The 13,929-nt window shown below is 47.0% G+C and overlaps 1 protein-coding gene across 3 annotated transcripts in view; it reads left to right on the top strand.

The window, feature by feature from the left end:
* The window catches only part of plxna4 (plexin A4), a 496,524-nt gene that overhangs the window by 464,575 nt on the left and 18,020 nt on the right, over nucleotides 1-13,929 (top strand). For all 3 annotated transcript variants that reach the window (XM_029741951.1, XM_029741949.1, XM_029741950.1), the window contains exon 29: nucleotides 7,028-7,197. In XM_029741951.1, coding sequence (XP_029597811.1) covers nucleotides 7,028-7,197 — 170 coding nt within the window. The remainder of the gene's footprint in view (nucleotides 1-7,027; nucleotides 7,198-13,929) is intronic.

Genomic DNA, 13,929 nt, shown 5'->3' with positions numbered 1-13,929 from the left:
AATGACAAGGTAGTTCTGATGCAGGCAGCACTGTCTGTCCTCATCCTAAATGACAGGGTAGTTCTGATGCAGGCAGCACTGTCTGTCTGTCATCCTAAATGACAGGGTAGTTCTGATGCAGGCAACACTGTCTGTCTGTCATCCTAAATGACAGGGTAGTTCTGATGCAGGCAGCACTGTCTGTCTGTCATCCTAAATGACAGGGTAGTTCTGATGCAGGCAGCACTGTCTGTCTGTCATCCTAAATGACAGGGTAGTTCTGATGCAGGCAGCACTGTCTGTCTGTCATCCTAAATGACAGGGTAGTTCTGATGCAGGCAGCACTGTCTGTCTGTCATCCTAAATGACAGGGTAGTTCTGATGCAGGCAGCACTGTCTGTCTGTCATCCTAAATGACAGGGTAGTTCTGATGCAGGCAGCACTGTCTGTCTGTCATCCTAAATGACAGGGTAGTTATGATGCATGCAGCACTCTGTCCTCATCCTAAATGACAGGGTAGTTCTGATGCAGGCAACACTGTCTGTCTGTCATCCTAAATGACAGGGTAGTTCTGATGCAGGCAGCACTGTCTGTCTGTCATCCTAAATGACAGGGTAGTTCTGATGCAGGCAACACTGTCTGTCTGTCATCCTAAATGACAGGGTAGTTCTGATGCAGGCAGCACTGTCTGTCTGTCATCCTAAATGACAGGGTAGTTCTGATGCAGGCAGCACTGTCTGTCTGTCATCCTAAATGACAGGGTAGTTCTAATGCAGGCAGCACTGTCTGTCTGTCATCCTAAATGACAGGGTAGTTCTGATGCAGGCAGCACTGTCTGTCTGTCATCCTAAATGACAGGGTAGTTATGATGCATGCAGCACTCTGTCCTCATCCTAAATGACAGGGTAGTTCTGATGCAGGCAACACTGTCTGTCTGTCATCCTAAATGACAGGGTAGTTCTGATGCAGGCAGCACTGTCTGTCTGTCATCCTAAATGACAGGGTAGTTCTGATGCAGGCAACACTGTCTGTCTGTCATCCTAAATGACAGGGTAGTTCTGATGCAGGCAGCACTGTCTGTCTGTCATCCTAAATGACAGGGTAGTTCTGATGCAGGCAACACTGTCTGTCTGTCATCCTAAATGACAGGGTAGTTCTGATGCAGGCAACACTGTCTGTCTGTCATCCTAAATGACAGGGTAGTTCTGATGCAGGCAGCACTGTCTGTCTGTCATCCTAAATGACAGGGTAGTTCTGATGCAGGCAACACTGTCTGTCTGTCATCCTAAATGACAGGGTAGTTCTGATGCAGGCAACACTGTCTGTCTGTCATCCTAAATGACAGGGTAGTTCTGATGCAGGCAACACTGTCTGTCTGTCATCCTAAATGACAGGGTAGTTCTGATGCAGGCAGCACTGTCTGTCTGTCATCCTAAATGACAGGGTAGTTCTGATGCAGGCAGCACTGTCTGTCTGTCATCCTAAATGACAGGGTAGTTCTGATGCAGGCAGCACTGTCTGTCCTCATCCTAAATGACAGGGTAGTTCTGATGCAGGCAGCACTGTCTGTCCTCATCCTAAATGACAGGGTAGTTCTGATGCAGGCAGAACTGTCTGTCTGTCATCCTAAATGACAGGGTAGTTCTGATGCAGGCAGCACTGTCTGTCTGTCATCCTAAATAACAGGGTAGTTCTGATGCAAGCAGCACTGTCTGTCTGTCATCCTAAATGACAGGGTAGTTCTGATGCAGGCAGCACTGTCTGTCTGTCATCCTAAATGACAGGGTAGTTCTGATGCAGGCAGAACTGTCTGTCTGTCATCCTAAATGACAGGGTAGTTTTGATGCAGGCAGCACTGTCTGTCCTCATCCTAAATGACAGGGTAGTTCTGATGCAGGCAGCACTCTGTCCTCATCCTAAATGGCAGGGTAGTTCTGATGCAGGCAACACTCTGTCCTCATCCTAAATGACAGGGTAGTTCTGATGCAGGCAACACTCTGTCCTCATCCTAAATGACAGGGTAGTTCTGATGCAGGCAACACTCTGTCCTCATCCTAAATGACAGGGTAGTTCTGATGCAGGCAACACTCTGTCCTCATCCTAAATGACAGGGTAGTTCTGATGCAGGCAACACTCTGTCCTCATCCTAAATGACAGGGTAGTTCTGATGCAGGCAGCACTCTGTCCTCATCCTAAATGACAGGGTAGTTCTGATGCAGGCAGCACTCTGTCCTCATCCTAAATGACAGGGTAGTTCTGATGCAGGCAACACTCTGTCCTCATCCTAAATGACAGGGTAGTTCTGATGCAGGCAGCACTGTCTGTCTGTCATCCTAAATGACAGGGTAGTTCTGATGCAGGCAGCACTCTGTCCTCATCCTAAATGACAGGGTAGTTCTGATGCAGGCAGCACTGTCTGTCTGTCATCCTAAATGACAGGGTAGTTCTGATGCATGCAGCACTCTGTCCTCATCCTAAATGACAGGGTAGTTCTGATGTAGGCAGCACTCTGTCCTCATCCTAAATGACAGGGTAGTTCTGATGCAGGCAACACTCTGTCCTCATCCTTAATGACAGGGTAGTTCTGATGCAGGCAGCACTGTCTGTCTGTCATCCTAAATGACAGGGTAGTTCTGATGCAGGCAACACTCTGTCCTCATCCTAAATGACAGGGTAGTTCTGATGCAGGCAGCACTGTCTGTCTGTCATCCTAAATGACAGGGTAGTTCTGATGCAGGCAGCACTGTCTGTCTGTCATCCTAAATGACAGGGTAGTTCTGATGCAGGCAGCACTGTCTGTCTGTCATCCTAAATGACAGGGTAGTTCTGATGCAGGCAGCACTGTCTGTCTGTCATCCTAAATGACAGGGTAGTTCTGATGCAGGCAACACTGTCTGTCTGTCATCCTAAATGACAGGGTAGTTCTGATGCAGGCAGCACTGTCTGTCTGTCATCCTAAATGACAGGGTAGTTCTGATGCAGGCAACACTCTGTCCTCATCCTAAATGACAGGGTAGTTCTGATGCAGGCAGCACTGTCTGTCCTCATCCTAAATGACAGGGTAGTTCTGATGCAGGCAACACTCTGTCCTCATCCTAAATGACAGGGTAGTTCTGATGCAGGCAACACTCTGTCCTCATCCTAAATGACAGGGTAGTTCTGATGCAGGCAACACTGTCTGTCTGTCATCCTAAATGACAGGGTAGTTCTGATGCAGGCAGCACTCTGTCCTCATCCTAAATGACAGGGTAGTTCTGATGCAGGCAACACTCTGTCCTCATCCTAAATGACAGGGTAGTTCTGATGCAGGCAACACTGTCTGTCTGTCATCCTAAATGACAGGGTAGTTCTGATGCAGGCAACACTGTCTGTCTGTCATCCTAAATGACAGGGTAGTTCTGATGCAGGCAGCACTGTCTGTCTGTCATCCTAAATGACAGGGTAGTTCTGATGCAGGCAACACTCTGTCCTCATCCTAAATGACAGGGTAGTTCTGATGCAGGCAGCACTGTCTGTCCTCATCCTAAATGACAGGGTAGTTCTGATGCAGGCAGCACTGTCTGTCTGTCATCCTAAATGACAGGGTAGTTCTGATGCAGGCAACACTGTCTGTCTGTCATCCTAAATGACAGGGTAGTTCTGATGCAGGCAGCACTGTCTGTCTGTCATCCTAAATGACAGGGTAGTTCTGATGCAGGCAGCACTGTCTGTCTGTCATCCTAAATGACAGGGTAGTTCTGATGCAGGCAGCACTGTCTGTCTGTCATCCTAAATGACAGGGTAGTTCTGATGCAGGCAGCACTGTCTGTCTGTCATCCTAAATGACAGGGTAGTTCTGATGCAGGCAGCACTGTCTGTCTGTCATCCTAAATGACAGGGTAGTTCTGATGCAGGCAGCACTGTCTGTCTGTCATCCTAAATGACAGGGTAGTTATGATGCAGGCAACACTCTGTCCTCATCCTAAATGACAGGGTAGTTCTGATGCAGGCAACACTGTCTGTCTGTCATCCTAAATGACAGGGTAGTTCTGATGCAGGCAGCACTGTCTGTCTGTCATCCTAAATGACAGGGTAGTTCTGATGCAGGCAACACTGTCTGTCTGTCATCCTAAATGACAGGGTAGTTCTGATGCAGGCAGCACTGTCTGTCTGTCATCCTAAATGACAGGGTAGTTCTGATGCAGGCAGCACTGTCTGTCTGTCATCCTAAATGACAGGGTAGTTCTGATGCAGGCAACACTGTCTGTCTGTCATCCTAAATGACAGGGTAGTTCTGATGCAGGCAACACTGTCTGTCTGTCATCCTAAATGACAGGGTAGTTCTGATGCAGGCAGCACTGTCTGTCTGTCATCCTAAATGACAGGGTAGTTCTGATGCAGGCAACACTGTCTGTCTGTCATCCTAAATGACAGGGTAGTTCTGATGCAGGCAACACTGTCTGTCTGTCATCCTAAATGACAGGGTAGTTCTGATGCAGGCAACACTGTCTGTCTGTCATCCTAAATGACAGGGTAGTTCTGATGCAGGCAGCACTGTCTGTCTGTCATCCTAAATGACAGGGTAGTTCTGATGCAGGCAGCACTGTCTGTCTGTCATCCTAAATGACAGGGTAGTTCTGATGCAGGCAGCACTGTCTGTCCTCATCCTAAATGACAGGGTAGTTCTGATGCAGGCAGCACTGTCTGTCCTCATCCTAAATGACAGGGTAGTTCTGATGCAGGCAGAACTGTCTGTCTGTCATCCTAAATGACAGGGTAGTTCTGATGCAGGCAGCACTGTCTGTCTGTCATCCTAAATAACAGGGTAGTTCTGATGCAAGCAGCACTGTCTGTCTGTCATCCTAAATGACAGGGTAGTTCTGATGCAGGCAGCACTGTCTGTCTGTCATCCTAAATGACAGGGTAGTTCTGATGCAGGCAGAACTGTCTGTCTGTCATCCTAAATGACAGGGTAGTTTTGATGCAGGCAGCACTGTCTGTCCTCATCCTAAATGACAGGGTAGTTCTGACGCAGGCAACACTCTGTCCTCATCCTTAATGACAGGGTAGTTCTGATGCAGGCAGCACTGTCTGTCTGTAAGGCTAGATTCTAGATTACACATTGTCTTTAAAGTGCAGTGTAATGATGGGCTAGGTTTCAGTTTCCGTGTGTGTGTGTGTGTGTGTGTGTGTGTGTGTGTGTGTGTGTGTGTGTGTGTGTGTGTGTGTGTGTGTGTGTGTGTGTGTGTGTGTTCAGTGGGCTGTAATGGCAGCTTGTGCTCTCAGGGGACAGATCAAGGACTATCATGAGGTTGTCTGTCTGTGGGATTCCTTACTCACACACACTCACACACACGTATAACACACACACACACACTCCCTGCCACTAAACTGTCCCCACGACTACACAGGGTTTGAGGAAGAAATGTATATTTTCATCTTCATAGGCAAATGATAATCTGTCAGAAATGTGGGACATGGTAGAATCACGGCTGTGATTGTCAGCTAACTGGATTCTCCTCTCACTCCCCCTCCCTCTCTTCTCTCTGACTCAGTCACCGCTCCACCCAAATTGGGATTTTTATTTGCCGCTTGTGCACACCTCATCTGACACACTGCGCCCTTGTGGCTCTTTCCAGATAGGCTTCCCTCACTCTCGCTTTTTTTCATTCTGTCCTCTTCTCTTCTCCCCCTCGCATTCTATCAGCTCATTCGTTACAAGTGGATTAGATTTTCTCTTTCTATCTATCTCGTTCTCCCTCTTCTCTCCTCCTTAAAGACGAGAACATTAAATCAAATTAGGGTCAATGGTGCAGTGTGTGAGCTAATCCCTCCACACAGAGAGGCTTAGGAGATGCTCCTCCTGTTCCCAGATATTATTAAAAGTGAACTGTGAAAAAACAATTTCCCATCAAAGCCCAGAGATTTAGGACCAGGGAGAGCTAGAGAGAGAGAGGGGGAGAGAGAGAGAGGGGGAGAGAGAGAGGGGGGAGAGAGAAAACACATCAGGAAACACCATCAGATACACAGGATAAAACACACTCTCAGTCAGACACACACACCACCAGAGGCTGGTGAGGGGAGGATGGCTCATAATAATGGCTGGAATGGTATCAAACACATGGAAACCATGGAAACCATGGAAACCATGAGTTTGATGTGTCGGTAACACTTTACTTGACACCCAGTGTCAGGACACGTTATGACACGGTCACAACCATGTCATAATATCTGACGTAACGTGTCATAACCTGTTATAATATGGTCATAACACTCATGACATATTTTGACCTGTTGTGACATATATTGTGTTATTTTATGGCTGGTTATGACACCTACATAAGAGTGTCAAAACCTACCACACAAGGAAAAATATTCAATTACATCATAGCCTAAGTATTTTTGTATTTTTTATTGACCATAGTAAATTATCATTGTAATTGCATACAAATTGATGTCAGAAATGCACCTACCTCAATGCTCTGTTGCTGATAACTGGGATGAACGCAGAAGGAGATTTCAGGAGCAGGACAAGACATCCTCTTTTTGACAGATGATTGATATAAAGGCATGTGCGTGATAGGCCTATCTGGCTTATGTGATTATGATGGTCATAATGCTTCTTGGCAGTGTCAAAGTGTATTTTCTACAAGTTATTTAAAATATGATGAATAAAAGATGACTGTAAAGAATTCATTACAACAACAAAGGATTTAAGAAACAAACTTTAAAACTTCTTGGCAGGGAAAAAACTCATTTGAATCATTGTGGGTTTTGACATTCTTATGTAGGTGTTATAACAGCCATAAAATAACGCAATATATGTCACAACAGGTGTAAATATATTGGTCTTGACAGTGTTATAACCATATTATGACAGGTTATGTCAGCTATTATGACATGGTTATGACTGTGTCATAACGTGTTATAACACTGGGTTTCAAGTAAAGTGTTCCTGATGTGTCTGATACCGATGTGTTTGATACCAGTGTTGCAGACACCTGTTGTCATTCTCCCTGTCTCTGTGTGTGTTGTCTGTCGCTCACTGCTGATCTCTCTGCTTCCACAGGGCACTTTACAGAAGTTTGTGGACGACCTGTTTGAGACCATCTTCAGCACAGCCCACCGAGGCAGCGCCCTGCCCCTGGCCATCAAGTACATGTTTGACTTCCTGGATGAGCAGGCTGACAAGCACAGCATCCATGATCCGCATGTCAGACACACATGGAAAAGTAACTGGTGAGACACTGGAGACGTCTGGCCTTTCCTGTTGTTTTACTGTGTACTGTGCTAAAACAGGTTAACATTGGAAGTGTACGGCAACCTCCACACACACACACACACACACACACACACACACACACACAGGTAGTCAGATACACACACACATACACGGGTAGAAACACAGACACATGTATACACACACACACACACACACACACACACACACACACACACACACAGGTAGTCAGATACACACACACATACACGGGTAGAAACACAGACACATGTATACACACACACACACACACACGGAAGTTTATCAGAGAGAAGTTAGCACTGCCCTAAATATGTCTCCCCGCTCCACCACCTCCTCCATGCCTACGGAATGAACCATGGAGTGTGTGAACAATCTTCATTAAATCCAATGACGAAGAGCTAATCCCACAGGCAACCAATCAGGGCAGCCGGCTCTGACATTACCATGGTTACCGACCGGGACCGAGCCGCCCGTAGTCGCCAGGGCGAGGAAACCAGGGAAGGCTAGGTGAAGGAAGTGGACTCCAAATGAATATCCGCTGATTAATTTAGACCCATGTCCCCCTCCTGAAGGGGTGGCAGGGTTAAATAACCTGGAGTGGATTAGAATGAGGGAGAGAGGAGGAGAGGAGGAGAGGAGGGGGTGGAGGAGAAGAGGAAATGGACTCAGTGGGAGTTAAACACCACGCTAATAACTCATTAGCCCCTGGCCTTCGCCATGGTCCCATCATGCATCACTCAGCTCCGGCCCAAAGGACCATGGGGCTGGGAATTGATTTGTGGGGCAGTCGGCCGGAGGAGAGTGGAGAGAGAGGGGGAAAGAGAGACTATTTACTTCATGGTCCTAATTTGTATCCTTCCCAGTGTCTGCATTATTGCACCATTTGCAAAAGAGCGTGTTAAGTGTTTTCCAAGAGCTCTGTAGGTCGCTCTTACAATAGACATTAATGGAATCACTCTCGCAAGAGGGGAAACGTTAAAGTCATTTATCATAACACACTGGTAACGCTTACACAACGCTTAGTGCCTACTGCTGATTCCACTGTCAGGGAGATCCATGTCCTCTCTCTGCATGGGGGGCTTTCTGCTTGTTTGTTTGTGAGTGTGTGTGTGCATGTGAGAAAGTGTGTGTGTGTGTGTGCGTGACTGTCCGTTAATGTGTGCAGGCGTATGTGCGTGTCTTTCTGTCGGTGTGTGCATGTGTATCCACCTCTGAGTGTTACTAAAGACTGCATGCTGTTAGAACAAAACACTGATCCATTCAGAGTGATACTACAACAGGTCCAGTCATCATCACACAACCCATTAAATACACCCAGCCAGCTCAGAGCACCATGTCCCCTGTTCTACACCAAGCAGTGGTGACCTATCCTTCAAGCCAGATGATTAAATACACCCAGCCAGCTCAGAGCACCATGTCCCCTGTTCTACACCAAGCAGTGGAGACCTATCCTTCAAACCAGATTATTAAATACACCCAGCCAGCTCAGAGCACCATGTCTCCTGTTCTACACCAAGCAGTGGAGACCTATCCTTCAAACCAGATTATTAAATACACCCAGCCAGCTCAGAGCACCATGTCCCCTGTTCTACACCAAGCAGTGGTGACCTATCCTTCAAACCAGATTATTAAATACACCCAGCCAGCTCAGAGCACCATGTCCCCTGTTCTACACCAAGCAGTGGAGACCTATCCTTCAAACCAGACTATTAAATACACCCAGCCAGCTCAGAGCACCATGTCCCCTGTTCTACACCAAGCAGTGGTGACCTATCCTTCAAGCCAGATGATTAAATACACCCAGCCAGCTCAGAGCACCATGTCCCCTGTTCTACACCAAGCAGTGGTGACCTATCCTTCAAACCAGATTATTACATACACCCAGCCAGCTCAGAGCACCATGTCCCCTGTTCTACACCAAGCAGTGGAGACCTATCCTTCAAACCAGACTATTAAATACACCCAGCCAGCTCAGAGCACCATGTCCCCTGTTCTACACCAAGCAGTGGTGACCTATCCTTCAAGCCAGATGATTAAATACACCCAGCCAGCTCAGAGCACCATGTCCCCTGTTCTACACCAAGCAGTGGTGACCTATCCTTCAAACCAGATTATTAAATACACCCAGCCAGCTCAGAGCACCATGTCCCCTGTTCTACACCAAGCAGTGGAGACCTATCCTTCAAACCAGATTATTAAATACACCCAGCCAGCTCAGAGCACCATGTCCCCTGTTCTACACCAAGCAGTGGAGACCTATCCTTCAAACCAGATTATTAAATACACCCAGCCAGCTCAGAGCACCATGTCCCCTGTTCTACACCAAGCAGTGGTGACCTATCCTTCAAACCAGATTATTAAATACACCCAGCCAGCTCAGAGCACCATGTCCCCTGTTCTACACCAAGCAGTGGAGACCTATCCTTCAAACCAGATTATTAAATACACCCAGCCAGCTCAGAGCACCATGTCTCCTGTTCTACACCAAGCAGTGGAGACCTATCCTTCAAACCAGATTATTAAATACACCCAGCCAGCTCAGAGCACCATGTCCCCTGTTCTACACCAAGCAGTGGTGACCTATCCTTCAAACCAGATTATTAAATACACCCAGCCAGCTCAGAGCACCATGTCCCCTGTTCTACACCAAGCAGTGGTGACCTATCCTTCAAACCAGATTATTAAATACACCCAGCCAGCTCAGAGCACCATGTCCCCTGTTCTACACCAAGCAGTGGTGACCTATCCTTCAAACCAGATTATTAAATACACCCAGCCAGCTCAGAGCACCATGTCCCCTGTTCTACACCAAGCAGTGGAGACCTATCCTTCAAACCAGACTATTAAATACACCCAGCCAGCTCAGAGCACCATGTCCCCTGTTCTACACCAAGCAGTGGTGACCTATCCTTCAAGCCAGATGATTAAATACACCCAGCCAGCTCAGAGCACCATGTCCCCTGTTCTACACCAAGCAGTGGTGACCTATCCTTCAAACCAGATTATTAAATACACCCAGCCAGCTCAGAGCACCATGTCCCCTGTTCTACACCAAGCAGTGGAGACCTATCCTTCAAACCAGACTATTAAATACACCCAGCCAGCTCAGAGCACCATGTCCCCTGTTCTACACCAAGCAGTGGTGACCTATCCTTCAAGCCAGATGATTAAATACACCCAGCCAGCTCAGAGCACCATGTCCCCTGTTCTACACCAAGCAGTGGTGACCTATCCTTCAAACCAGATTATTAAATACACCCAGCCAGCTCAGAGCACCATGTCCCCTGTTCTACACCAAGCAGTGGAGACCTATCCTTCAAACCAGATTATTAAATACACCCAGCCAGCTCAGAGCACCATGTCCCCTGTTCTACACCAAGCAGTGGAGACCTATCCTTCAAACCAGATTATTAAATACACCCAGCCAGCTCAGAGCACCATGTCCCCTGTTCTACACCAAGCAGTGGTGACCTATCCTTCAAACCAGATTATTAAATACACCCAGCCAGCTCAGAGCACCATGTCCCCTGTTCTACACCAAGCAGTGGAGACCTATCCTTCAAACCAGATTATTAAATACACCCAGCCAGCTCAGAGCACCATGTCTCCTGTTCTACACCAAGCAGTGGAGACCTATCCTTCAAACCAGATTATTAAATACACCCAGCCAGCTCAGAGCACCATGTCCCCTGTTCTACACCAAGCAGTGGTGACCTATCCTTCAAACCAGATTATTAAATACACCCAGCCAGCTCAGAGCACCATGTCCCCTGTTCTACACCAAGCAGTGGAGACCTATCCTTCAAACCAGATTATTAAATACACCCAGCCAGCTCAGAGCACCATGTCCCCTGTTCTACACCAAGCAGTGGAGACCTATCCTTCAAACCAGATTATTAAATACACCCAGCCAGCTCAGAGCACCATGTCCCCTGTTCTACACCAAGCAGTGGTGACCTATCCTTCAAACCAGATTATTAAATACACCCAGCCAGCTCAGAGCACCATGTCCCCTGTTCTACACCAAGCAGTGGAGACCTATCCTTCAAACCAGATTATTAAATACACCCAGCCAGCTCAGAGCACCATGTCTCCTGTTCTACACCAAGCAGTGGAGACCTATCCTTCAAACCAGATTATTAAATACACCCAGCCAGCTCAGAGCACCATGTCCCCTGTTCTACACCAAGCAGTGGTGACCTATCCTTCAAACCAGATTATTAAATACACCCAGCCAGCTCAGAGCACCATGTCCCCTGTTCTACACCAAGCAGTGGAGACCTATCCTTCAAACCAGACTATTAAATACACCCAGCCAGCTCAGAGCACCATGTCCCCTGTTCTACACCAAGCAGTGGTGACCTATCCTTCAAACCAGATGATTAAATACACCCAGCCAGCTCAGAGCACCATGTACCCTGTTCTACACCAAGCAGTGGTGACCTATCCTTCAAACCAGATGATTAAATACACCCAGCCAGCTCAGAGCACCATGTACCCTGTTCTACAACAAGCAGTGGTGACCTATCCTTCAAACCAGATGATTAAATACACCCAGCCAGCTCAGAGCACCATGTCCCCTGTTCTACACCAAGCAGTGGAGACCTATCCTTCAAACCAGATTATTAAATACACCCAGCCAGCTCAGAGCACCATGCCTCCTGTTCTACACCAAGCAGTGGAGACCTATCGTTCAAACCAGATTATTAAATACACCCAGCCAGCTCAGAGCACCATGTCCCCTGTTCTACACCAAGCAGTGGAGACCTATCCTTCAAACCAGATTATTAAATACACCCAGCCAGCTCAGAGCACCATGTCCCCTGTTCTACACCAAGCAGTGGAGACCTATCCTTCAACCAGATGATTAAATACACCCAGCCGGCTCAGAGCACCATGTCCCCTGTTCTACACCAAGCAGTGGAGACCTATCCTTCAAACCAGATTATTAAATACACCCAGCCAGCTCAGAGCACCATGTCCCCTGTTCTACACCAAGCAGTGGTGACCTATCCTTCAAACCAGATTATTCTCTGCCCTGTGTAATTCTCCAGCAGTAGAGATAGATTGAAATAATCCATCCTAACCTGAGATTGAAATTGAGAGACACACAGCTGTGTGTGGTTTCCAAGAAACAATCCTGTCATTGTCATGTCTCTGGATGAGAGTCTAGACCTTTTTCTGTGCTGCAGTTGTTCATAGATATGTGGACCATGTTAGTAGACTGAATTAATGTGAGGCGTAGGTATAATAGTTCCTCATTAAGGCAGTTTTTATTTGTTTAGGGGTCGATAATAGTCTATTTTCCTGTCAGCCATATTGTTTGATTTCCCAGAAGCAGGCTGGTACAGGAAGAGCCTCAGACAGACCTTTCATCATCACTCAGTCCAGTGCATGGTTGACTGTGTGATCATCCACCGTGGTTGACTGTGTGATCATCCACCGTGGTTGACTGTGTGATCATCCACCGTGGTTGACTGTGTGATCATCCACCGTGGTTGACTGTGTAATAGCATAGAAGGCTAGTGGGAAAAGCTATAGGAGGACGGGCTCATTATAATAGCTGGAATGGAATACATGGAACGGTACCAAACACATCAACCACATGGAAACCACATGTTTGACTCTGTTCCATGGATTCCATTCCAGCCATTACAATGAGCCCATCCTCCGATAGCTCCTCCCACCTGCCTCCTCTGTCCCCCAGCATATGACTTTTACTTGCCCTCCTCATTACTAATGGTTTGAGAGAGAGAGAGTTTGTGGGGTTTGTGGGGTGTGTGTGTGTTCATGCATTGTGCATCTGTTTTAATACCTGTGTGAGTGCATGCCTTTCTGCATCAGTTTGTGTGTGTGTGTTTATTTGTGTTTGTGTGTGTGAGTCAGACTCTTAGAGCTCCTCCAGATGGTATCTTTTGGATTAGCAGTCAGTGTGTCGACATCTCCCTCTCATCCTCTTTCTTCAGTGTGTGTGTGTGTGTGTGTGTGTGTGTGTGTGTGTGTGTGTGTGTGTGTGTGTGTGTGTGTGTCCCTTCAGCAAGCAGTGTTTTAATTACCAGCTTCTAGAGCAGACTGGCACACACATGCCCACATTGCACAGCACACACAACTCATCTGTGTCCTTAATCACATAAACCCACCACACTCTCCCAATGACAGCAGCAGACAGGAAGGAAGACACATCCCTCTGAAGGTTGACAACAGTCTGGAGATGTTACAGTGATATTACACTATATAGACATTAGATTATATTTCTACCCAGCCTGAAATATAGGCTACAGTATGAGTACCAGAACCATGGATCAGTATTGATCCAAGATTACACTGTTGTTTGATTTGATTTGTGGGTAATGGGTCAATATTTACTCTTAATCCGTCCTCTGTTTGTGGAAACCCAGGGATTAGTCCTACTGATGTTAGCTAGGCCAACACTCACTAGCCATGACAATGACCATAATAATACATTTTATTTTAAGTGCTTTTCAAGATGCCCAAAGTCACTTTAGGGTGATTGGATGGTAGTGGCACACAGAGACTGATCCTTCACCCCAAAATGCCAAACAAAACCATTGACCTCAAAGTTCAACAACCCATACAACTCCATGCACAATGACAACTCCCAACTGCCCAACAAAAATGTATAATAACATTTACTGGAAAAACCATAGGAGTTGGCAAGACCGCACAAACAGATCTGGGACCTGGCTAAA

Source organism: Salmo trutta, chromosome 40, assembly GCF_901001165.1.
Source record: "Salmo trutta chromosome 40, fSalTru1.1, whole genome shotgun sequence".
In the NCBI taxonomy this organism is placed as follows: Eukaryota; Metazoa; Chordata; class Actinopteri; order Salmoniformes; family Salmonidae; genus Salmo; species Salmo trutta.
The sequence above is the reverse complement of the archived record's forward strand: the minus strand, read 5'-3'. Positions and strand labels throughout refer to the sequence as shown.